The following is a 26,138-nucleotide window of genomic DNA, read 5'->3' on the forward strand; positions in this document are numbered from 1 at the left end:
TTATAGTGTCTGATCGACAGCATTTAAGATTTACTATGTTGGTCCAATTAGTGCCAAACCGCTTGATCTGACTCCATATTACCTATGGAGGTGTTACTTATAGTTATCCAAGTTCCTTCATCAGCAGTTAAACAGTTTTTTTAGGACTTTAATCATTTGTGAAGAGTTCTCATCTGAAATAAGGTGATTTTAATGGTTCTTCCTCTCTATAAACAGCGGGTATTCTATTTTTCCATTTAATCTATATTGATGTAAAGAATACATTTCATGCTGACTCACACCGGTTACTCCGAGACTGATCACCTAAATTTGAACCTAAAAAGAAGCAACTAAAGATTTGAACCAAACTTTTCTTTATTTAACCACTAAGAAAAATCCAGGGCAGACATTCTTTGTTCTGTACAGCAGTGTTTCTCACCAAATAAAAATAGCAAACTTAAGGCACTGATTCCTCAGGGGTTAGATGATCTACAGTGAAGAAAGAAGGTGAAACCAGCAGCACAACACACACACACACACACACTCACAGCGGGCCCTGCAAACACATCCAGAATTCATGGCGCCGTCACAACTCGTGTTCCACCTTTACGACGCATTCAAGTGACAGACGACGGTCAGAAACTGGAGTTATGAAAGGAAACAGGTTTTTTTCTCAGTGAAGAGATGCAGCAGTGCTTTGCTTTAAACAAGGGAAAACAAAGACCCTAAACACATCAGAGCTCATTCTTATGATGGGTGTCCCAACATTTCACACGTTAAGTTAATGTCATGTTCCTTTTTAGACGATGAATCCCCAACCAGCCTGTGAACTCCATATTTAATTCTTACATTCAAACGTTCAGAGATGTAAACTTCAGATTGTACATGCAGAGCCAAAGCAGAACAAAAACATAGTGTTTGTGATTTTACAGACAACCAGGCATTTCTATATCCTTCTCCCTTATTGGCTAAAGCTAGTATCCTCTCTCCCGCCCCCGCCCCCTGAAAGAGGAGTTAAAAAAATTAGTCCCTGCCCCCTGGTCGCCATGTCGCCGCCTTTGGCCGCCTCTTCCTGGATCATAGCTGCTCCTCCCTCTTCCTCCTCGCCCTCTGTAGGGCTTCCGTTGCCCACTGTAGTTCATGAGGAACGCGTCCACCTCGAAGTCGTCCTCGGTGCTGCACGCCACCGACAGAGGCTCCGGCATGCCGACGGTCCCTGCCGTGAAAACCAGCTGGCTGGGATCAACAGCCCCTGGAATGACGTAGGGTTTGGTGTTGGGAAAGTGCTTGCGGCGGCCTCGGTAGTTTGATGGCGAGCCGGGGCTACTGCCGGACCTTAGGGAGGCATCTGACATGTCGGGGTCGGAAAGCACAGCGAGCTGAGACAGAAAGATGGAAGAGATTCAGAGTTGAACTGCTTTTACTACTGAAAACAAGAAGTATTTGTCACATCTGAAAACTGAGACTAATTTATTGGGGCATCGTAGGATTTGTGAAGAATTAAAGGTGCAGTGAGTTACAGCTACTAGTGTACCACATCTAGTGGTCAAAATGGTGCAAGCAGCCAGCTAAAATGTTCTGCATCAACAGCTCTTCAGACTTTCTTTGGATTGTGGCTCCTTTTTAAAATCATTTTCAATTTGTTCTTAAACAATGATAAACGTGGAAAAGAGGAGGACAACCTAAGTGCTAGGTCATGAAGCCATCTGCATAGTACGTTTAAATCACCGAGTTCTATATCTTTCAAGCATTTATTTCTGGTAATTTTGATGATTAAGGCGAACAGCTAGAAGAAATCTGGAAAATGTGAATACTACATGTGACCAATAATAGTTCAGAAATGTTTTGGACATGTAATGATCTACACAGGAAGAGTGCTGTCCAGCAGACAGTAACTATTAAACTGTCACCGCTAAACAAGTTGTCTGTACACACAGTTCTTTATCCAGGAGATGAAAGTGGAAGGTTTAGTGGAAGGAAAGACTGTGGTAGGAAAGCCTTGAAAGGACTGAAGAGTTTGGGGAAGATCTGCAAGAAGTGTACTGCGTTTACTGGTCTAATGGACTCTGGCTTTAAGAGCCACCACACAGGCGTATTGAGGACAGGGGCTACAGCTGCTACCTGCCTTGTGTTAGACACACCTGAAAAACAAATATCAAAGTGTCTCACAGGGCTGGACTGTTGCTAAGTGGTCTAGAAATATAATTTATTTTATCTGGACGTCAAGGTCCCAGAGTCTGGAGGAAACGTGGAGAGGCAGAGAAACCACGTTGCTCGAAGTCCAGGGAGATGTTTCCACAGACAGCAATAATTTCTGCTTCCATGTCATCCTATGGAAGCAAATCGTTACCATATTTCAAATGAAAAAGCATTTCCAGAAATGCTTTTTCATTTTAAGAATGTGGCTGCATTGTTTGACCCATAAATAAAATTAGTAATCAATCATCCTATTTGCATTTTCTTCTTCATGACTGCACATTTTATGCCATAATCATAAAGAAAACAAAGCAGACATTGCTTTTTCGTTTTCGTGCTCTGCCCGCAAAGTACTGCCCAGAACTCGAAAACGAAAAAGCATTCCGAGCTGCGGGCGAAGAAGAGTGACGTCAGCAGCCGCTCTTCCTCAGCTCCCTGCTGACCGAGCTACCCATCTTGTTCGGTAGGGGGCGCTGTGCACGTCTGCATTGCATTACGTTGCAAACGTGCCGAGAAATTGATTGAGCTCTGTCCTGCTGCAATTCAATTTGTGGCAGTGGCAGGAAGAACTGGTAGTTCTACCACAGTCTGCCGCACAGTGGCACGGGATTCTGCGAGGATACCAGAAGGTGCCAGACCGGCCGTAAAAACTTGCCAATGCGGTTGCCGCTGTTTTTGTGGAAGCTGATGCTGATTATCGGCAAATGGGTTGTCATTATTGTTATAGCCTGTTACCTTTAAATAATGATTTCATTATTGATTATTATTTAATAAACAGCTTTAGACCCATAACATAAGGTGATTGTATTTACTTGACATGGAAAATAAATAGCACTATGTGTATGTGTGACGTGTTGAAAGGATGACGATTTATTGCAAAAAAAAGCCAGTTTATTATAGAGCATGAGCGGCTATTCTGAATCGTCACTCACAGAAAAATATAAATAAATGCTTAAAAACACGCTGGATGTCCCAGGCCATGAGGCTGCCACCAGAACTACCAGTTCTTCCTGCCACTGCCACAAATTGAGCTCGGTCCTGCTGCAATTCAATCAATTTCTCGGCACGTTCGCAATGTAATGCAATGCAGACGTGCACAGCGCCCCCTAGCGAACAAGCTGGGTAGCTCGGTCAGCAGGGAGGTGAGGAAGAGCAGCTGCTGACGTCACTGCAGCGAAATGCTTTTTCATTTTCAAATTTTACATTTCAAATTGAATTTTGGTATCTTTTTGCTGGGGTACATTTTGAAAAATAAATCTCAAATGTCTTTTTCATTTTAATTAAGTGAAAGAATGAGCAGTCTTGAAGAAAATTAAAATGCAAATAGGATGATTGATAACTAATTTCATTTATGAGTCAAACAATGCAGCCACATTCTTAAAATGAAAAAGTATTTCTGAAAATGCTTTTTCATTTGAAATATGGTAACGATTTGCTTCCACAATCTGCTGGTATTGGTCCACTGGGTTTTCTGAAGTCCACAATCAATGTAGCCATCTAGCAGGTCATTTTAAAACACTTCATGCTTCCTTCTGCTGACAAGCTTTATGGAGAAGCCAATTTCATTTTCCAGCAGGACTCACACTGCCAAAGGTACCAATAGCTGGTCCAATGACCATGGTGTTACTGTGCTTGAATAGCCAGCGAACTGGCCTGACCAGAACCCCACATGCCCCTTATCTACCGGCTCGATTTGGCCAGCCCAGAACAGCTCTGCACGTTGTGTTGCATGTCCATAGACCTGCTTCCACCCCGCTGAAGGGGAACACCTCCTGGAGGCGCGGCTTTAAAGCATCATGCGTCGTGCTGCGTAACCGCGAATGAAACACCCAATCGCCAATGTAAAGAAGAAAAGACCGAAACACGTAACAAAAACGAGAAGTAACACGTCTATTACCTGAGGATTAAATCTGTTGACTGCATTGACAATCAGATTTGATGAGTAGGATTTTGACATCCGTTTTAATATTATTAAAGATTTCATTTTCCCTTTAAGAGACTTGGAAAGATTTGAATTAGGTCCCATTTTATTTCTAATAGTTGTTGCTTATATATTTATTCAGCTGCCGTTGAATATTGCAGTCTCCTGTGATCACCAGAAAAACTTTTTTTTTTTTTACGCTGGTCGACTCTTACGGCTGGTCGCGCTCACAGCCAATCAGTGAACAGCAGTTTGTTCACGTCACGTACAGTACCGACTCAGCCTCGCTTAGCCCTGCTAAGAAGGCGGTACTAAAAAAGTAGGTATCGGTTCCTCAAATAACAGTAATGGAAATGTTCGCGAAGCGAGCCGAGTGGAGCCGAGTCGGGCCAAATCGAGCCAGTGGAAAAGGGGCAATAGAGAACCTATGAAGGATTATGAAGAGGAAGATGAGAGAAACCAGACCCAAGAAGGCAGATGACCTGAAGGTTACTATCAAAGCAACCTGGGCTTCCAGTACACCTCAGCAGAACCACAGGCTGATCTCCATGCCATGCCGCATTGATGCAGCAATTCCAGCAAAAGGAGCCCCAACCAAGTACTGAGTACATGCTGTTCAGAAAGCCCGCCATTCTGTATTAAAATCAGTTTTCATATTTTCTGAAGTCCGGGTTTTTTATTCGCTGGACATTGAAAATTATCACTGTGTGTAATAAACCTAATGAATTTAACTTTTTAACTGATTTTAGTAAAATACTGTAATTTACTGAGATGAGTCTGTAGGAGAAAATCATCATTCAGTCGATCTTTCACTATAGATCCCGTTTCCAGTTAATACCTCTTTGGGAATTCCTATTTTGCAGCTAAACCCAGTTAATCTGTTATTTTAGGGATTTTTTTCCTAGATTTAATTAAAACAAATGGGAAAACTGTTACTATGTAAGAGAAAGCTACTGGTAAAGTTGGAAGTGTACTGTACATACTATAGGTTTGTTGTTGAGTGGTGGGTCCACCAGCAGCACTGTTCGGGTCAGACCCTCTCCGGCCTCCTTCAAAGCTGATGGGGAAAACTTTCTGTCAAAACCTGCATTGAGACATTTGCTTGTTAGCAACCCCTGGTGTCCAAACTGTGTAACTGCTTAACTTCTGGGGTTTTAAAAACTCTGTATGGTATCTTTAAATACTGACAATAAAAACTGACTACATACCATAGTTGGCAGTAACCACAATACTTCTGTTGTTGTTAGCATTAGCCATGTTAGCAGCAGGTGGAGTCTCCATAGGACCCAGGACCCTGACGTGTCCGTGGCTATGGATGGGGTCCGGGTTGGTGGGCTGAAGCTGCTCCATTGCACCCTGGCTCACCTGGAGATCTTCAGGGACTGATGAAGGCTGATATCCCACGGAGAACGCGGGGTATGGGGGTGCACCTGATGGATACAGCGAATGTACTGGGGCTTGTCCTGGGTGGTACCCCTGAGAGGAAGGTTGAGGGTTAGAGTATGGTGGAGGAGGCGAGTGATATCCAACCGGACATGTGGGGTTTCTGGGTGGAGGCACCTGTTGCCATGGCAATGAGGCACACTGCATCCTTTGGGGTGGAGGCTGGGTTAGCCCCTGGTATGGATTCTGGTTGAAGGAGGGCTCAGTCGGGGGAGTGTGGTGGTCATATTGAGGGGAGGCGGAAGGTGGAGAGCATGGGGTCAGTTGGTAAGGCTCCTGCAACTTGGTTGGCGGGCTGGGGCAGGGGTAGTGGGGAGTTGGGGAGTGGTTTGGGGGTTTGAGTTGCATGGTGTAGTACTGCTGCAGGGGGAAGAGGTATATGTAGGGGGGGAACATGGGCATGGTGTACGCCTGAAAGAGAGAGACTTTTTAAGTACTTGCAGGTTTGAAACAAAAACAAAACTTTATACACACTTAATATATTTGTGGATATATGTGTTGAATATTTACAAAGTAATCTTTGTTTAAACAGCAAAAGAGAAGCAAACTATTAGAGGTATCTGAAATAATTAAGCCCAGACTACACAGAGATACTGATCTGCTTTAAGATGGAGACTTCTCGTCTTACCTTGACGCCTAAGTTGAAGAAAAATCTCAAGATGTTAACATCTGCAGGGAACAAACAGACAACATTAAGTTAAAGAAAATCCTGTTTATACCTTGCTGAAAGTTTTTCTATTACTATGATATAAATAAACATACAAATTAACATTTCCTTCTCAGATAGAAGGAAAACAAGTAAAAATAAGAATATTTAGGTTATTCTTACCTAAATAAACAGTCATAAACATAGTATAATTACATAATGTTTTTCATGGTTGATTATTTTTAGAGATGAAACAACCTGTTCATAAATTCTTCTTCTGTTCTTCCAGTTAAGAGTCACCAGAGCAGATCATCCACCTCCATCCCCAACATCATCCTTCCTTGCATCTATGAACCTTCTGTTTCCTCTTTTTACATTGACCATCCCTCCTGTTCACGTTTCTAAACAACCTCAGTCTTGCCTCTCTCTCTCCGTTTCTAAACATCTCAACTCGAGATGTCCCTAATAAACTAATTTTTAATCCTCTTCATTTTGACCCCAACCAATGAACATCTTCAGCTCAGCCACCGTCTCATCATAGCAGTTCTCCCAACCAGGGTGTCAACATTATCACATTTAGATTTGCAGCTGTCTTTCTCACCTAAATTCCTCTCATCCACTCCAACATGTCTCCACTGTCCTCTTGAACTCCTCTATCCATTGTTTAGGACGGTTGACGGTCAGTCTCATCATCCAGTCTTACTTCTGCTGCCTTTTTCTCACCTTCTCCCCAGAACATATCTCAACCCCTCCAGGCTTCCTTTCACCTACTCTCACTACAAATCACAATATCATCTGCAAACAATGTGATCCATGAGAACTTCTGCTTGATTTTATGAGTCTTCCTGCAAAAGCAAGACGGAGCTCAGATCTCATTCCATAGTTAATCCCATCACCTTGACCTCACCGCTGTTTCGTTACTCTTCTATATCTATTAAAACATCCTCATATACTTTTCTGCCACACTTAAATTGTTCATATAGCAACATGGTTTCTCTCTTGGCATCCTATCATGTGCTTTGTAAGCAGTCAAAGACGCCTAGCAGCTTGTTCCGACCTCTATTTTCATCATAAACCTTCTCAAACCTTGTACTGTATTGCACCGACTACGCCAAAACAAATTCCTTGTATGTCCAAAAACGTACTTGGCAATAAAGCTTTTCTGATTCTGATTCTGAAAACAAACGTCAGATCTTCTAGTCCCTTTTCTCTGGGTGCTGCTCAGCGATTATTCTCTTCTTAACCCAACATCAACAGCTCCTCCCCAAAATAGTTTTGTATATTCATGTATTCCTGATTATTTCATACATTAAGACAGAAATAGTAAAAAAAATAAAAATAACTCCCAGACCGTTTATGATGGAACATTCATGGATTCCGGCCTTTTATAAGGAAGTGTTGGTTTTTGGTTAAATAATAAGTTTTAACAGATTATAAACACAAGCTCACCTTTCGGCAGGTCGTCTCCACATTTGCTCGATGAAAATGGAGGAATCTGGGCAAGCTCTCCCTTCTCTCCCTGGGGGAAGCCGGGGTACAAGGGGTCCTGGTAGAGCTGGGAAAGCTGCTGGAGGGGGACGGTCCCAGGGACAGCTTGAGGGTGAGGAAAGTGAGGGTGAAATTGTGGAAGACTGGCAGGTTGAGGAGGGTGTGACTGCTGGGAGGCAGGGGGAGGAGAATCTGACTTTTGAGGGAGAGGGTCTTCTGAACTCTGAATACTGGGGGACTGTGGGACCTGGGAGGACTGAGAGACTTCCGGAGATGGAGGTGTGGACTGAACTGCAGTGCCCTCAGACTCTGGCTGGAGAAGTGTTTGAGGGTCTGAAGCCACCTCAGAGTGGGTCTGTACTTGTTGCGGGAGGACCAAGGCCTGGGCCTCAGTCTGGATCTGGGGTGTTAGGACTTGGCTTTCTGGTAAAGAAGCTTGACTTTGGGTCTGGACCTCTGGTAAAGAGTGTTGGGCTGTTTTTTCTGCCTGGGACACTGAAGCTTCAACCAGGTTCGGAACAACTTGCGGAAGATTCTGAGAGACAGATTTCTCACTTTGTGAAGTCTGATGTGCTGGCAGACCGCCCTTAATTTCTGGCAAAGCATCTGGAAAATGCAAGAACAAATCACCATTGAGACATGAAAACATCATCTGCATAGAAGGATGTAAAATATTGAATTCATTTAACAGGACTCCTTGCAAGTGTTCAAAGATGAACCACTCAAGCTGGCCTCATTTGGAGGTGAAGTCTACTTACGTAAGTGAAGCCAGCATTGTCAAACCAGTAAATAACTTATACTGCCTCAACCTCACACCTACTCCCCAACTCAGCTGTGTGACCATCTGCCTCGGCAGCTCACAAAAAACTAATCAGACATTTTTCCCCATAAATCAAAACTTGGTCTTCTTCCTGACTCAAACCTCCAAAAGGTCTCAAAACACTTTGATAGATTAACTGGATAAAATGATGGATGGAAAAAACTATGGATGAATGGATGGTTCAAGACACGGATGAAAAACCGAACTGATGGACAGATGGAAAAACAAAAGGAATGGACATCGATGGACCGCATTTACACAAAGGAAGTCTGGTAGAGCAAAAATGTTCATACTAATCCAAACAAAGAGTTCTGAAAATCAAACCCCACACTTTTCCAGACAGCACACGAACTCTGATCATGGATCAGTAGACAGATCCCAGAGACTGAGAAAACCAGTCAAGTCTCTCAGTTGGGAACTTCTGACGAAAAGATGAAGTAATGATATAAATAGCCCTCCAATGGATCATTCTGGGATGCTTGATGTAATTTTATCTGCACTGACTGGAGAAATGTCAATGGTAATTTTTTGTTAGTCATTGTAAATTTTTATTCAGTTATTTTTCCCTCAGATTTATCCTTCTACTGGTACCACAATAAAAGAATCAAATGCTAAATGCTGGTTTATTTTAAAACAGAAAACGACCTTATCATAAAAAGCTAAAAAAAAAAAAAAAAAAAAAGGTTTGTCCTAACCACGTTATTATATGACTTTTGGGCTTGCCACATACTTGTGGTTGTTACTCCTTTGCTGCCATATCACTGAAAACCAGAACTCTGCACACTGCTGGTTAAAAACAAGCAGCCTGGTCTTCTACTTCCTGTGCAACATCATGTCCTGCTGTTCTTGCATTAGTTCGGTGTGGAGTGTTTACATAGTAGCTTAACCTCAGTTTCTGTCATGCAATAAACAAAAAAGCAATAAAACCACATGTGCCTCTTCCGAATGACAGTGTGACGATTGCATGAAGCAACCGTCTTGCTCATGTTTGTACTTCACACAACTTTAAACTTACTTCTCTGGGCTGGTGGCGCTTCTTTGACTTGTGCGGGAGGTGGGATCATTGTGGAGGAGGAAGAGGAAGGACTGGAGGAGCGAGGCAGAGAGGTAAGTGGGGAGAAGGGGCGTGTGAAGCCCTGAGCAGCTGTTGGACTCGGAGCGATGGGAGCGATGAAAGTTGGAGCAGCAGCCAAGGAAAATGGTGGAGGAGATGCAGTAGATGAAGGTGGAACAGGAGCTGATGAAGCAGGAGGGAGAACAGGAGTGATGAAGGAGAAGAGGCTGGCAGAGGATGGGGCAGGTGGCTTTATGCCCGGTGGAGGAGAAACAGGCACAGCTGCAGCGGAGGCATAGGACTGGGTGTTTGTTTTTGCCTCTGCAGCAACACAGATGGGTGGCAGAATGGAGGCGGAGCCTGAAGCTGCAGCGGCGGCCATGTTTTCATTCAGAGCGCTCCGCCCGGCCGAGTCGGAGTTAGCAGCAGGTTTTGCAGCAGGAAGAGAGGCGTTGGTGTTAGAACTCATGCTGACTGCAGGTGCAGGCGGAGCTGCAGGAGGCGGGGTGGAGGATTTCGGTCTCTCGCCTGCAGAGGGCGACGGCGCTCTGATGTCTTCAACTGGATTCTTCATTAAAAAATAATGAATTTAATGAAATTAACAGGTTAAAAACATTAAAAAACAGATATCGATGTCCAGCACTGCCCATGATATTAACTAAACGGAGCCTTTAAATAAATTAATTCCCGGAAAATCTGAATTTGTCAATAGTGGCCTAATTTATGAAGAGGCAGCCATGTTGGCCTACCTCTGCTGATATCAACTCACCGTCTTGTTTCTCTGAGACCGCCTCTTCTCTCCCCCCTTCTTCCTCCCTGGTTCAGCCTGCAGCACAGCCTGACTCTGAGGGGGGACAAAGTTTTATGCCACAACCGTAAACCAACTGTAATGGGTTTTTCAAGTATTTAGAACATTAAAATACATTGTGTGAGGATTCTAAAATGCATGAAAAAACTGGATTTTCATTATAATTGGAGAATAAACCTCTATTAGCAAAAACTGAGAACTCACCCCGAGGGCAGGGAAGCTCTGCTCGTCTCTGAGCTGGATCTCCACCAGCGCAACGTTCAACTCCTCCTCTTCTTTGGCCAAACGTTCCTTCTCGGTTAAACCGAAGGAAGGCTCTGCTGAGCTCAGAGACTTCCTGCAGAGAAAAGCATCAAACCACCTCTTAAAGCTGTAAAATAATCCACCACATTTTTAATAATATCAAAATGTCTTTATTTTCAGGACTCTTTTTTTTTTTTTAATCTCATTACTAAACGTTTAAATGTTAATTCACTATAAATTAATGATGGATATTTCTTGAGTTTTCAGGCTTTAGAGATGGAATTAAAACCACCAACACTGTTCAGTTTCCACAACTGACCTGTTGGAGGCAGCATTGAGCCTAAAATGCTACTAGACCACTTCTTCTGCTGAGTTGAACAAAAGTTAAACAGTTTTATATCAAGTAGAGAAGAAGAGACGGTGGGAGTTCCACGACGAGCTCCAACCACCAGTTTATGTTTTGTTATCGGCAGCGGGCGCTCGACAGGATCAAACACGACTTCTGTGAAGTTTCATATTTAGTTTGAAGTAATTTTCTCTTCATTCATGTGAGGTGTGAGGAAATGTGGTTATGTGACTTCTGCAGGAGGTGGTTCAGCGTTATTTAACCAGGGGTCATATTTTCAGACAGGTCAGCCGGTCCGAATGAGGACAGGAACAAACTTAATCAATGAATAGAATATATAAGTGAATTATAAATAAGATTTCAGCATTTGCATGAATATTTAGCTCCATTATTCATCAAAAACACTCAGCTACCAACCCAAACACACTAATCAACAATAAATGATACACAAATATCATTTGATTGTTTACTTTTGTTCTATTAACTCAAATATTACTAAAGGAACGTCTAAAACATAAAGCAGCCTGTAAAATCTTTCAGTTTTCTTCCACCATCCACAGGGACCAGCTGGAAAAACACCCTGACGGATCTGGAACAACCACACACGAGGGAGGAAGGGGCATGAATGGATGAAAGACAAAGCTTCAGACAAAGGGAATAAAAACCTTAAGAACGGTGATCATTTGGTGACTTTTAAACGAAGGTTATCGGCTCACAAAAGATCTACCGTATTTTCCGCACTATAAGGCGCACTTAAAAATCTTTAATTTTCTCAAAAAATGACAGTGCGCCTTGTAATCCGGAGCGCCTTATATATGGATCAATTGGTTAATTGGTTGATCCATACTGGTTGTACACGGCGCTCTGTCAAAATGTTTCAGTACGACTGGTAAACTACAAAGCCGCACCGCTTGCAGCATTACGGCAACCGTAGTCAGGGGCGTCGCCGAAGTAATAGCGGTAAACACCTGTACTGTGCTTACTCCTAGTCCAACACCACTTGTGTGTGTATAACGACCCCAAAACTGCACCTTTCAAGAGACACGCTTACGATGCTGAGTTCAAACTCAAGGCTGTCAGCTACGCAGTCGAACATGGGAATAGAGCAGCAGCGAGAGAATTCAACAGTTAACGCTACTATATTGTGAATGTACTAACGTTTGATTTAGTGCATCAAACTGTTTCTTTTACGTGTTTACTGAATCAGGGAAAAGTTCCCTTTCACGTTTTAACTAACGTTTGATTTCAACTTCAACTTCATAGACTCCAATGATTCCTAACGTGCGGTTGGCTCTATTCAATAGATTTCTATGTAGAGGAGACCTTACCATGAGAGTGAATGGAGTTATCAGAACGTTGGTTTGTAGTTTATTAATAAAGTTTGACTGACTGACTTATCTGACTGTTTTGTTGACATTTTCTTTAGCACAGCTCCATCTAGTGGATGCATAACGCAACCCCAGTCAAACGTTTGACTGCAGTAGCTTCTATTCTATGCGCCTTATAACCCGATGCGCCTTATAGTGCGGAAAATACGGTACTTTTGTCCACTTGTTAAAGACACACTGCAGAATATACTGCCAAGGCCGGGTTAAGTACAGGGCAAAAACTAAGTTTCTTGTACTCACTTCTGTCAGTCTGCCCCAGGGCAGCTGTGGCTACAATGTAGCTCCCCACTGTCAGTGTGTGAATGGGTGGATGAATGGGTGGATGAATGGGTGGATGAATGGGTGAATGAATGGGTGGATGACTTAATGTAGTGTGAAGCGCTATACAAGTACAAGCCATTTGTAAAGTGTTACGAAACGAGTGGGGTTAAAACTTTTGCACATTACTGTGGAGTGTTATCAACAAGAGGCGGTATAGTTAAATTAGTGAAGTAAGTTTCCAAATCATAACTGCTTTTCTGCAATCTACACAAAATAATGACAAAAGAAAAGTGGGTGAGGTGCTGTCAACACACACTGACCTGCTGGACTTCCCCCCTCCCTGCTCCTCTACGGTGGCCTGAGGGGGCCATGAGTGCTGCTTCGACACGCGCCCGCTGGCGCCGACAGCTGTTGCCTGGGAAACAGAGGAGGAGGATGCTGGGTTGGGCTTCCCTCTTCCTCTCCCTTTTCCCCTCCCCTCCCAGTCTGAAAGAGTCGGACAACCTCATTAGTCCGAAGAGAAAACTCCTCAGTTGTAGTTTCACACGCAGATCCAACAACCATCCAGGACACAGAAACAAGCGGTTCTGGGATGTCAGGAGTGTAACGGTGCAGGTGTTCCTACACATGTGTTCCCTAACAGTGTTGCTTTAAACCTGTTCACATGAAGACAGTCTATGGGTGGAACTAAAGTGCAGGGTTCTACGTTCCCCCTGTGCTTCTTAAAAAGCAGCACCAAAACAAAACGGAGTATAAGGAGAGGACATGTCTCCAAACAGGTTGTCCTCCATGATGCATTCAAGTACATCTCGTTCACCAGATTATCTACTTTTTAAATAACTCATTTATCTAAAATGAGGTTTTATCTAAAATAAAACCTGATCAGACTCTGGTGGTCATCATGTCTGACCAGATGAGGTTTCGCTCTGTTCTAAAAACTCTAAATAACTAAATAAATATTAAATACAGTGCATCCTCAGCATTTTTAACCAGGTAGGTCATAAAATCAATGAGGTGTTTAACTGTGAAGTTGAGCAACGATTCACACACTGCTGAGCTGTTAAATGTGTGTGTTTCACCTCCGTGTCCGTTGCTCAGCCTCTTGTCGCGGTTGGTGACGGTGGTCCAGCTGTTTTCATCGTTGAGCGGTCGGAGACTCCACAGAGCGACCTGTCTGCACACCAACACATCCTGTTAGCAGCAGCGAACACCACCAGTGGCCTAGTGGGAAGTATCTGCAGCACTGTGACCTACTTCTTCCCCAGCTCTTCAATAAAAACCGTCACGGGGCCGTTGTTAGGAGGAACCTCTTTGATGGTGGCCTTATAGGTCCGTCCGTTCTCTAGGCGGACCTGAACGGTTCCAACAAATCGCACAAAAACCTTGTTTCAGTTAAAAAAACAAAAAGAACCGACATAAAGGGTACATCACACAGACCTGGCAGCGATCCCCTACAGAGAACTGCATCCCTGCAGCGATGGAGTAGTCCATCTTCTGTTGGGCTGAAGAGAAACAGACAGAAAACACTTAAATCCCAGGAATTCCTCACTTCCTGGATCAAACAGGAAAAACCGAACCCCCCATCAGGATCACAGCTTTCTACACTTAGGATGTCATCATGAAAATCCGCCGAACACGTTGATTTTTATAAACAGAAAACAAACTTTAATTAAAGCTTTTAAATTGAAAACATATCAAATCCCAAACGTGAAGCTGCGGCAGCAGTTCAACCTTAACTGCTCAGCTTCATCGGGCTGAATCCCAGTGAACCGGTTCAGCAACCAGACGGTGCACAGATGGAGCCGAGGAGTAGACACGGTATATTATTTGCCCCTGCTGCTTGTGCCGGTTTGTCCTGTTATCCTCCATCCTGAGGCTGTCAGATAAACAGCCACCTGGAGTCACAACCATGCAGTAACATGAGTTGGTTGGCAGATACTTTAAATATTGATGCAACAGGTTTCCTCGCCTGTGTGAATCATAAGCATCTTAAAAGGCCTCTTTCACATTAGAGTAGGACCTGCTTACAGTCTCCAGACTCAGACCCAATGGGTTCTCAGAACCTGGGACATAAATGCTCCCTGCCCTTCCTTCCACTATGCCACCATCACCAGTAACACACCTGCGCTGGTATATTTCTTCTCATTCTGGGATATTTCCATAATAAAACGACAGGTTTCTGCACCTCCAACATCAGTTTCAGCCAAATAAATACGTTCTGCATTTGATCTGCAGCTGGTACAACCTCCCTCAGGCTCCCAGCAACCAGCTTATGTGCAGTTTGGAGGTGTGTGCCCAACTGCCCAGCTGAAAGAACCCTTTGTAGATGAACCCAGTGCAAACAGCTCTGTGAGCAAGGGGCTCCATTGTTTCTGGCACTGAATACTGTGGGGTGTCACTTGTAGCCATCTACTGAGACCCCATCTGTTGCAGCTGTTGTGCAAAAACTGTTAACATAAATGAGGCTTTTGGAGTTCTCTAAACCACATGTGGTTGAGATTAGTTTGCAGCCTTATGATGCGTTCCATTTGTACTCGGAAGTTGGAATTTCCGACCTCCAATAGGAAATTTCAAGTGGAACGCCCCCGAAAGTCGGAATTACGAGTCAGAAACTTGAGGCAACAAGACCATACCAGACTTCCACATTCAGGATGATTGCTACTCGCAACAATAGTAGCAAATCTTTCTTGCTATGACTATTTTTAGCCGTTCTTTATTAATTATATGACATTTTATCAGTCGTACACGTACTACTAAGACAAGATGTTTCAACGCTGTTAATATGCAGGAAGTACCGCGCAGGACAGTGTTATCATTGTCATCGTTGTAAGCCTGCTGTTACAGTTGCTGGCAATACCAACAAAAACAAGCAGGAAATTAAAAAGCTACAACTCGGAGACGACATAAACTCGGATTTCCCAGTTCCGAGTTTAATGGAACGCAGCATAAGCTTGAAGCCAGCTTGGCCAGTCCTCCTTTAAAGTAGCCAGCTGGAAGTGGGCCACGCATCAGGGATAAGGTGCTACAGCTGCTACCCCATCAGACAGCATCCTGTGAAAGCACACGAGTTAAACCGTCACGGTCCAGCAGCTGTCATGGAGGCGCGCTGCGTTCTGGATGCATGCTTTCTGAGACCCAGCTGACAGCATCCACGTTCTGGACGATTCTTTGGATGGAGTCCAGTTTGAAAGAACCTCAGCCTGAACATTCTTGTGTTAACTGAAGTCTAGCCAAAGACAAAAAATAGCAGATTCTTCACCTCAGCTTGGTCTTAACGTGACAGGACAGTAAATCATTCATCAGTCTTGTTTAAATTACATTAAAAGAAATGCACCAGATGGCAGCAATTCTCTATAAAATCTAAGCTTCACACCCGGGAGGCGTTACTTCATCATTAAGTCTCAGGGAGAACTTTCCCATCAGCCTTTGGGTTAAATTGTGTTTTTTGTGGCAACTTTTTCAGTCTATTTAATTATTTTTTGTGTCTAAGTTTATTCCAAGTTGTTTTAAGGTTTTACTGCAGATCTGAGCACAAATCTGAGCGATGCGAAGGTTGAATGATCTAACGCTGACTTCATGCTACATTAAGACATCTAGTGTTTTTGCTTCTGTCACCTCTTTTGGTCTTGTGCCAGATGTCGTACTCGACGTTTCGGAGCAGAGTCGGGTTCAGGGATCTTCTCACCCTCTCAGGCAGCAGCCGGGCCCGACCTCGGCCCTGAAACAGACACATCGTTATATCCGTGTGGGTCTCCAGGTGAGCGGGGACGTGCAGGAGTTTAAAAACCAGTCGGGTGTTACCCTGTAGCTGTGGTTGCTGGGTTTCGAGAAAGACGAGCTGGTTCCATTTTCCACCCTGTATCATAAACAGACACAAGGAACAAAACCTTTAAAGTTTTACTAGAATTTAACCAAACAAACGATTTCTCAGCACTTCTGCATTTCAGAAAACTATAATGTTGTAATTTCAATGATTTCCCCACCAAAGCGGCTCTTTGGTTTCCTGGTCGGACTCGTCGCTGCTGATGCAGACGCCCATGCAGTCGTCACTCAGAAAGTCCGTCGGCCGACCGGCTCTCTGTGTCTGACCCAAACAGCTCCGCTCCACCTTAAAGACGCCTTCATACAGCAGCTCGTACAGGATGGCTGCAGGACGCAAAGTATGGACACAGTTTGTTAATAACAATATCTGGGGGGGGGACACAGGATATTACAGGGTTCCTTTATAGACTCAAGACTCAAATTCCCAGAGTTCTCAGTGCTTTACCCACATTTATGAAATAGAAAACACAAAAGTTAATGATGAACTACAGCCGCCAGGTTTTAAATGTGGAACCAGCAGAAACCAGAGACTGGAAGGAAGAAAAAGTAAGGAGGCAAGGAAGGAATGAAGGGAGGAAACAGGGAAGACGAGAAATGAACGGCACAAAGAAGGAAAGAAAGGAAGGATTTTTGGAAGGACAGGAGTTAGGAAGGAGACAATGAATAAAAAGAAAAAGGAAGGACACAAGGAAGGTTAAAATATTAGGGGACATAAAAGGAACTAAAACAACGAAGGTGAAGACAAAAGAATGGACACACGAATGGAAGAAGGGTAGGACACAAAGAAGAAAAGAAGAACATATGGGAGGAAGAAATGAAGGACAAGCAAAGAAAGACAAAGCAGGAAACAGGACAGAGCACAGGAAAGGAATGAAGGGAGGATACGGGGAAGGTGAGTGAAGAAGGACACGAGGAAAGAAACGAAAAGCCACTAAAGGATCAACAGAAGGAAGGAAAGGAGGAAAAACAAAGAAGAAAGAATGAAAAAACAAAAGGAAGGGAGGAAGAACATGATGAGTCTGAAGGAAGTTCAACTGGCTGAAAGGAAGAGAGGAAAGAAAGAAAGATGGAAGGACATGAGGTGGAGGGAAGGACCAAAGGACACAAGTAAGGACAGAAGACAGGACACTATGAAGAAAGGAAGGAAATAAGGTAAATTATGGAAATAAATTTCATAATTTTCCAGAGTGTGAAGAAAACATTCAGAATCAGCAGCAGCAGAGTTGTTCACATTAAAAATAAAATCCAAATAAAGATCCAAAAACTAAAGTAAACCAGCAACACGAGGGGAGGAAAATGGACAGAACTGACTTCTAGTTCTGGTTCTGGTCCATGTTTTCTCTCTTTTTGCAGCAGTTTTGGTGTAAATTAGTGAACTACGTTAACTAACCAACTGCCCGCATCAACCTGAGGACGTCTGCTCTGGTACATCATGAACAACTGGGTCGTCCACAGGTTAAAACAGAAACAACTGAAGGAATATTTGCCCCTGATGCTTACACTGGCAGAGAGCAGCGCTCTTAATGTGGCTGGCGGGATAAACGCTGTCGTAGTGATTTCCGTTCAGAAAACACAACTGGACCTGGAGGAGAGAGAAAACTGTTAGAGACACAGTCCTGAGGTTCTGACAAAGGCTGGAGATGTAGATCTGTCATTAGGGAGGTTAGCAGAACATTTCCCTCCTAGTAAAAGGAAACCAGATGTTGTTTTACTTAAAATAAACTAAAATGAGCCAAAATGAGCCAACGACTAACTTCTCCTTAAATAACAGTTGTGCTAATATCATTTTGTTTACATATTTAGTCCAATATTTATCAATTCGTTGTAAAGATGTTAAAGATATGCACACATCAGTTTTAATTCAAAACACAAATATCATTCAAACATTGAAAATACCGTAACAGAATCCCTCTGAATCATTTCCTGCTGCTGAAGCTTTATTTTTAAAAGCTCTTGAATGTATACAATTAGGCCCAGAAGACATGAAGCTAAACACTTCCTCCCATTAAGCTGGTCCCTCCGAGCAGGAATGTTTAATCCAAAGAACATTTCGCTCCAAAAATCAGCTGGACATTTCTTAGAGATCAATCTAGACGTTAAACAAGATCTAAACTGCATTAACAAGCTTGGAAGATGCTACATCTCAACATCAGGATGTGGTGGGTCTCACTTTGTCCTCGAAGTTGTTGTCTGTGATTTTCACAGCCGGCTTGCCGGGCTCCTGGAAGATAACAAAGTCCCTCCTAATGGAAGATAAAGAGAGACACAGAGGAATGAAATGTGGGAAAATCCTCGCACAGCGTCTTTAAACCCACTGGGTCAAGTTTCCACAGCCAGGGAGACACCAGAAACAGCCAGAGTCCAGGAAACTGACCTCAGAGCAGTTTGTAGAAAACACCAGCTTCACTGTAAATAACCACAGACTATGTACTGCAGCAATATTCAGTCAACCAGCGCCCATAATATGTTTCACTATATTCTGACATGATAGATGAGGCAAGAAAATAACATCTTTCCACCGTCCAATCAGATCCCTCCAAGTCAAACTAAGAGTTTATATCAGACACCTGAAAGCTTCGTCCCAACAGACCTGCTGGATGTAAAGCAGAGCGACTGTCCGTCGACGGTTCCTTGGACATTTCCTGCACTCCTGAGGCTGAAGGTAATATCTCAGTATGATTTTACTTTGGATCGCTTAGAAAAGTTGGAGTTATATGAACATTAACTCCCAAGTTTGTCCGTTTATGAAACCCTGTGTCTAAATAGATTTATTATATATACAGAAAACATATTTATTTTGCTCTGTGTTGCTGACCATACTTTAACCGTTTCTTCCATCCAGTTACTTCTGATTTCCAGCTTTTTGTTCCATTTGAACCTAAATAGTATATTTATCTTTAGTTATTCATTATATTAGAGCTCTAAGCTGAGATGTCAGTCTCTTTAATCCATTAAATGTAAACCCCTCTCTCTCTTAAGACAGGGCAATGATTGGGTTCATCTATGTTAATAACAACTGAAGGTGACTCTAGGTATTCCAGTCAAACTGTTTCTAACCTCCTTATGAGAGTCGAGCAGTAATAACAGGCCCAGATAGAAGATGTGATCCAACGAGGCTTGTTGTCAGGTTAAAAGGAACTTTAACCAGGTCGTTAACGTACTTTTTTTTATTGGTCTGGTGTAATAATTGAATCTTAAATGTCTTACAACATCCTCACAATTAGCTGAAATAAAGGCTTGAAAACCAGTCTGTGTGTAAATAATCTATATAATCTTTTACTTAGGGAACTGAGTTGCTGAAATAATTGACTGAATGGGTCTGGAAGCAACTAAATAATTTTTAGCAATTTATTTAATGGTAAACTTTTACTCTGAGATCGTCATAGCAACTGATCTGTTTCATTGGTCCGATACGCTGGTTTTATGACAGAAGCATTAAACTCTTTTCTTGACTGTTCTGACATGCAGCTAAAATAAAGACAGTGACTACCCATAAAATCTCTACAGAACCCCCAAACTGGACATTTATTAGAACAACGACGCAAACAATCTTTGGGACAAAAGATCTTTAGATGAAGGTGGAGACAAATCTTACTTACTTGTACATGACAGCCAGTGCATTGATCTCCACCTCTCCCACCCATTGCTGGAAACACCATCATCTCATCAGTTTACAGTTAGTCAGGTGTTACAGTGTGTTAAACAAGGAGATGTACTGATGACGCTGGGGTTTACCTGCGGGTCCTGAAGCTTGCACAGGTACTCGTCAAAGTCACCTTCAATAAACTGAAGCAGAAACAACAGTAATGAACTCAGGGTTGGACACAGGGCCCGGATAATGTATCAGCAGAACCCAGCTGCAGAGACCACAGTCACAACAACTAAAGGAAACAGATGTTTTACTCAGTTTAGAACTAAATGTGTTACAGTATTGTTTAGAAATGCACTTAAATAGTTTTACAATTCAATGGTTTTTTAACTATACACATTTTACAGTCAAATGAAAAGTCTACTTTACTTTAGTTAGGCCTTTTTCTGCCAAAAGAAGCATGATGATGACTTCAGAGTGAAATAATATGAGACACTAGAGACAGCCATTGTACCCACATTTCTTCAAAAATGTTATTGGCCATGCACATTATTGTGTTGACTAAATAAATCAGAGTGTTTATCACCCTTTACTGACAAAGACTGTATTGGCTGCTGCAGGTCCTGGTCTGCCTGTGTCATCTGACCTCCTTCCTGCTGTGCTCAGAGCAGAGACGCGCGCCATTAAATGAAATTGAGTCAAAGCAAAGCTTTAGGTTAATGAAGCACGAGAATGGCTCTTTCTGTATGCTTTAGACCAGGAACCAGGCGGAAATATGCTACAAGCCAAATTATCAACAAGTCACATGAAAACAGACTTACCAGCTAGCATTAGCCTAGCATTAGCCTAGCACTGATAGAAACTGGAGCACAAACACAAAGACATCTAGGATTGTGTGTGAATGACTCGCTCAGCCTGGGCTCGCTGAGGTTTTACCACTTCACTGTGTCACTCTGCCCGTTTCTGCAACTTATAAGCAAGAACGGGTTTGGAGGCAGAAAACCGCAGCCTACACTGTAAACCCGTTTTACGTTTGTTTAGTATGAAAACAATGCACACAGCATTAGCAGCACAGAGGTAAATGAACCGCTTCAGTAATGATTCAAAAATAAGACTTAAATGAATTGGAAAAAAATCCTAAAAATAAAAAATTGATAACTTAAGATTTTATGTTTAAATGAGTAAATAACTTAAGTTAAATATAAACTTTTACAGAGTTGAATTGTTGCTTTTTGTCTGTGGTGTCTGACACTTCAACGCCTCGTTACACTACAGCTAGCTTCACGTACTCTTATATTCTTGTAGATAATTCAACAAGAATGCTTTTATATATCCTCACTAACATCGGTATTGGCCGATGTTAGTCATTATTTAACATATCGTTATTTGTCCGATTAGTGAAATTGGGCCGATATTTCCATCTTCTTTTTGTCTGGTCATGTGACAGTGATGAAGCAAAGGATTCTGGGATGTTTAATTGAAGCGGAGAAGCTACATCAGTGGTGTGGTTGTTTTTTTCTCATGTTGATAGGGTAGGGTTATATATATATAATATCAGTAAATATCAGTTATCTGCCACAGCAGTAATATTAACATTGGATTTTGATATTGGCCCAAATTTTCATATCAGTGCATCCTTAACTTTCACTTTTAATTCCTTGGATGAAACTTGAAAAGCCATCGTTGGGGACAGAATTCAATCATAGAGAGGACTGAACGTCCAGCAAGTCTGTTTTCTGCTCTGGATCTTGAATTTTTGTCACAGAGATTACTTCTATGAAAAATAATCAAAGACAGAAAGAAAGAAAGAAAGAAAGAAGAGAAAGAAAGAAGAGAAAGAAAGAAAAATACCTCTTTAACTAGAAGTGAATGTTAGTGTTTGACAGACCTTTATCTCTTTTTGTTGTTGTTGGTGATGTTCACTAAACAAAGCAGAGTCATTTGTAAGAACCTCATCAGTTCCTCATCATGTGAAAGCACAGACCCTCTGCTGTAGAGAAACTGAATGACAGCCTTTACACCTAAGCTCTGATTTATTTTGTCTGACCTTTGTACCCCGCCTCCCGCCCATAGACTGCTGAAATAAACACCAGGTTTCCCGCGACCCACTATGGAAGAAATGGTAGAAAATGACTGACTGACTTTTATTCGGTGACATTAATGAGATCTCATAATTACCACGTTGCTTTTATCATATTGATATTTATGAATAAAGACTAAATCAAATGTTCAAATCCTCAACATTTCCTGCTTTTTGTATTAAATTGTATATTAGATTAAGCAACAATCAAACTTATTTTCTAAACAATACCTTAAAATAAATGCAGAACGGGTTTTACTCTGCATTACCGTTTAAGCTTTAAAAGAAAATCATTAAAAATAAAAGATTCAGTTTTTTTGCTTTACGTGATCTGTTCAAGCAATAATTGGAGAAATCAAAATCCCAGAATTCAGAGCAGATAAATTCCCAGGAAACTAAAATGAGGCTTACAGTAAATTTAAGTTACATATCTGTCCGTCTGCAGGCAGACGGGCCTGAAAGCTGCTGGTTCCATCCTGTTCTGCAAGAACCCGAGCAGCATTCTTGAAAATTAGTTTCCGGCACAATGATCAGATCACAGTCATAAAAACACAAACGGCTTTCGTTTTCAGTGCTGCTTTCCTTCAGGATAGAATCTGCTCTATCACCTCAGAGTCTGAATCATTAACAGGTTTTACATGTTCTCCTTTCAGGTGTTTGTAACATGAATCGCTGATAAAAAAACGCATCTTCTGCCATTTACAGAAACTTTGAAGATCTCAACGTTTGCTGGATTAAAACAATCTGGTCTCGTCTCATCGCCACTTGTTTCATAAATTGAAGTCAACGTTTGAGCTTCTGGGTCAGCCTGAAAGACGCACGAACACAACGTAACCGTCTGTTTTATGAACAAATCTCTCTTATTCTACTAAACCTGTGCAGGAGCTGCTGGATTATTGCACAACCAGCAGAAATCTGAGCAGTTTCTAAAAAAAACGAAATCTGCTCAAACTTTTAACCCCTCGGCTTCTGAGGACACAATAGAGGCCATAAAACCAGTGATGAGCTTCAACCTTTGGCTTCTGTCGTTCTCTCTGTCTGCTTCGTGTTGTGAACAAAGCCCGGAGACGCAAGGTACAGCTCACAAGATTAGAACGAGATGTTTTCATTGAGTCTAAGTTGCAGCCAGATTTCAAGCTTTTCAGAAAGTTCAGAGAGAAAAAGAACTAATGAAACGGTCCTTAAAGAAAAATGTTGGATTTCATGATGCTGTCAGAGTAACAAGAAAAAAAAATCACGAAGAATGATTTCAACAAATGCTCAAATGTAATATTTAGCTACAATGCCAGCAAATGATCACAGAAACCACAATGGCCAAAAATAGGCAGATATCAAAATATTTACCAATATTATCAACATCACAATATTGTCTAATGTCGTGCAGCCCTACATGTATATCACCCAAAACCCCGAGAAACTTCCTCAAAACGAGCTTTATGCCTGAGAAACAGCCTCCATGCAGATGTACAAGTCTGTTTCAACCTCGTCTTTATCCTCAAACCCATTCAGCCCCAGAAATGACTTCGAGAATCACCACAGACAGACGTTTCCACAGTCGTTTTCCTTGTGTTAAACCACCGCTGAACCGGAAACAATGTCTAATATTGCCGAGCGGAGGATGAGAAACCAGGTCCAACAAGTCATACATACTGAAAGCTGCTAATAAACCGGGCCATCCTACAAACCTCGGCAGTTCCACAGGCAGATGGTCTCCATGACGCGCTGCATTGATGCACTAACCCAAGCAAAAGGAGCCCCAACCAGATATTGGGTGCATACTTGGGGTTCAATAATTGTTGGTAGTTATTACGTTGGCCTTACAGTTTTCTGAGAAACACAATTCTCACTTGTTGAAACAGATAATCACCAAAAATGAACAAAAATATCCCTGTGTGTAATGATTCTATGTATTATTGTCCATTTTTGACGGAAACAAATAATTTTTCTTTAATTCAGTGAGATGCATGAATCTGTCAACACTCACACAGCATCATTGCTAAGGTATTAAAATGGAGTTAGAATATTCCCAGGTCCTTACCGCCTCATAGCTGTCCCGGTTCTGCTTCAGAAACTCCACGCATTTGGCCCGGACCTCAGGGTGGAGGCTTTGGCAGTGCAGTACCTGGTCGGGGTCAACGATCAACAGTTAAAACCGGAAGCTCACAGCTTGTGCCACACACCAAATACATGCAAACTATGCATTACACCTGAAGTTAACGCAGAGTGTGTGGAGGTATGAAACCACTCAGAGGCACGGTCTTCCCCCCCCGTTCAGGAAAGTTAAATTTAACCTCGGAGAAGTTGTTATCGCAGAGCAACACAACAAACACACCTCACCTGAGCTCCCCAAGCTAACTACAGGACAACTTCACACAAACATTTCACAGATTTCAGCAACTTCACCTGCTCGGCCACGGCTCGAAACAAACACGATCCATCTTTGGCGATCTTCTTCCGATGTAACCCGAGGGTTTTCAGGTGGTTATCCATCTGTTTTTCCGCATTTCTTTCCTCGTTACTCTGCATGTTTCCGCCGCTGTCCATGCTAGCGGGGGCTAGCCGCTAAAGCTAGCTGAGGAAAGCGACGGTTTGGACGCGCTCAGCGGGGGAAAACTTTAACACAAACTGGAAATATCACCACTGAATGTGGTCACAAAGACGCATTTGTGACCTGGAGGCCCTCCGAAAAACTATAACTACTTCTGGTTTCGTTTCCAGGGAAGTCCCGGTCTTCCAGCAGAGGGTACTCCTCAGCGGCAGAAAGTGAAACTTTAGCCTACAGTTAGCAGGCGAGCGAAAAAACTGACAACACGCCTCCTTCTGGCCGAAGGAGTGAGTCACACACAATGCTTCCTGTTTCATTTCAAAGTAAAAGCTAAACAAATGACCATAATTAAAGCGAATCCCAGTTATGTTACCACCATATATTAAAAACACCTTTAATACACGGAGTCAAAAACCAGCAATGTGTCTTTTGTGTATTTTTAAAACAAATTATTACAACATAAACGGTAGTGACAAAACGGGATTTTCAAAAGAAAACTTTCTTCACCAACCGCCCAGCTCGAGTTATTATCTATCAAAATAGAAACTCGATAACTATCGAGGGTCAAATGTTTAAAATGCATTAGAAAATTGTTCAAATATTTATTTAGGGAATATTTAAAAATGAAGGGCATACAAAATAAATTTTAATGTTATATAATTTATTAAAGTTGCATGTACTATATTTTAAAATCATCATTTGGGTATTTATTTTATTTTATATTGTTATAGTCCCGTCTTGTGTCGAGGGCAGAAAGGGCCACTATTCAAAACATAAGTGAGTTGTTAAAAAAACATTAACATAGTGGAAATTTTGAACAATTGTCAATACAAACCTTAAATAAAAAAGTATTGCTTAATAAATATTTCTAATATTTAATAATTTATTACAAACATACTTTTAATAATTAATGTTAACATATTTACCTAAAATATGTGTGCATTATATTTTAAACCATTTCATTTCATTTTAGTATTTATTTTATGTACTTATGTATTTTTTTATTTTATTTACTTAATTATTTCATAGTCAAGTCATAATTTATATTTTATCTGTCAAACTCACTGGATGCTTCTCACTGCTAGAGACAAGGTGATTGGTCTGCAGTTTAGTCGCTGTGCAGGTTAACCAATCAGATCTTAGGTTCTATTTAGTTATCCATAGATAGAACTTAAATTACATCATAATGCACTGTATAGCACAGGAAATATGAAAAAAGTAGAATGCATATTGATATGAGAGAGTATAAGTTTTAATTCCTAGTTTTGACACTTGAGGTTTTGTGAATTTAAAGTTAAAGTTATTGAAAAAATAAATGTGTTAATAGATTTTGTATTCAATTAGTGTTTACATAACACATTTACTTAATTATGACATGAAAATAATAACTTATTTATTAATTATTGATTTATTGGACAGAGGCACTTTTGGTCCTGGATGATACTCGGTCAATCATTGAAAACATACACACGCCTTCTACTACTACTACTACTATTATTACTACTATTA

The 26,138-nt window shown here is 41.8% G+C and overlaps 1 protein-coding gene across 2 annotated transcripts; it reads right to left on the reverse strand.

The window, feature by feature from the left end:
• Nucleotides 1-336: 336 nt before the first annotated feature.
• On the reverse strand, nt 337-25,051 carry otud4 (OTU deubiquitinase 4). Of its 2 annotated transcripts, none has more exons than XM_047386213.1 (21): nt 24,488-25,051; nt 24,123-24,206; nt 20,151-20,201; nt 20,015-20,061; nt 18,586-18,658; nt 17,916-17,997; nt 16,577-16,739; nt 16,395-16,449; nt 16,209-16,311; nt 14,031-14,095; nt 13,848-13,945; nt 13,673-13,767; nt 12,914-13,079; nt 10,560-10,692; nt 10,317-10,391; nt 9,509-10,115; nt 7,635-8,279; nt 6,168-6,208; nt 5,305-5,950; nt 5,080-5,153; nt 337-1,358 (listed from the first exon to the last, which is right to left on the reverse strand). In XM_047386213.1, exons 1-21 carry the CDS (start codon nt 24,626-24,628, stop codon nt 954-956), a joined length of 3,849 nt encoding a protein of 1,282 aa, XP_047242169.1. In that variant the 5' UTR covers nt 24,629-25,051; the 3' UTR covers nt 337-953. The 2 variants fall into 2 exon arrangements, with proteins under 2 accessions (XP_047242169.1, XP_047242168.1); XM_047386212.1 differs by having other exon boundaries at nt 5,080-5,180; nt 24,488-25,050.
• Nucleotides 25,052-26,138: the final 1,087 nt, after the last annotated feature.

Source organism: Girardinichthys multiradiatus, chromosome 14, assembly GCF_021462225.1.
Source record: "Girardinichthys multiradiatus isolate DD_20200921_A chromosome 14, DD_fGirMul_XY1, whole genome shotgun sequence".
Lineage (NCBI taxonomy): Eukaryota > Metazoa > Chordata > Actinopteri > Cyprinodontiformes > Goodeidae > Girardinichthys > Girardinichthys multiradiatus.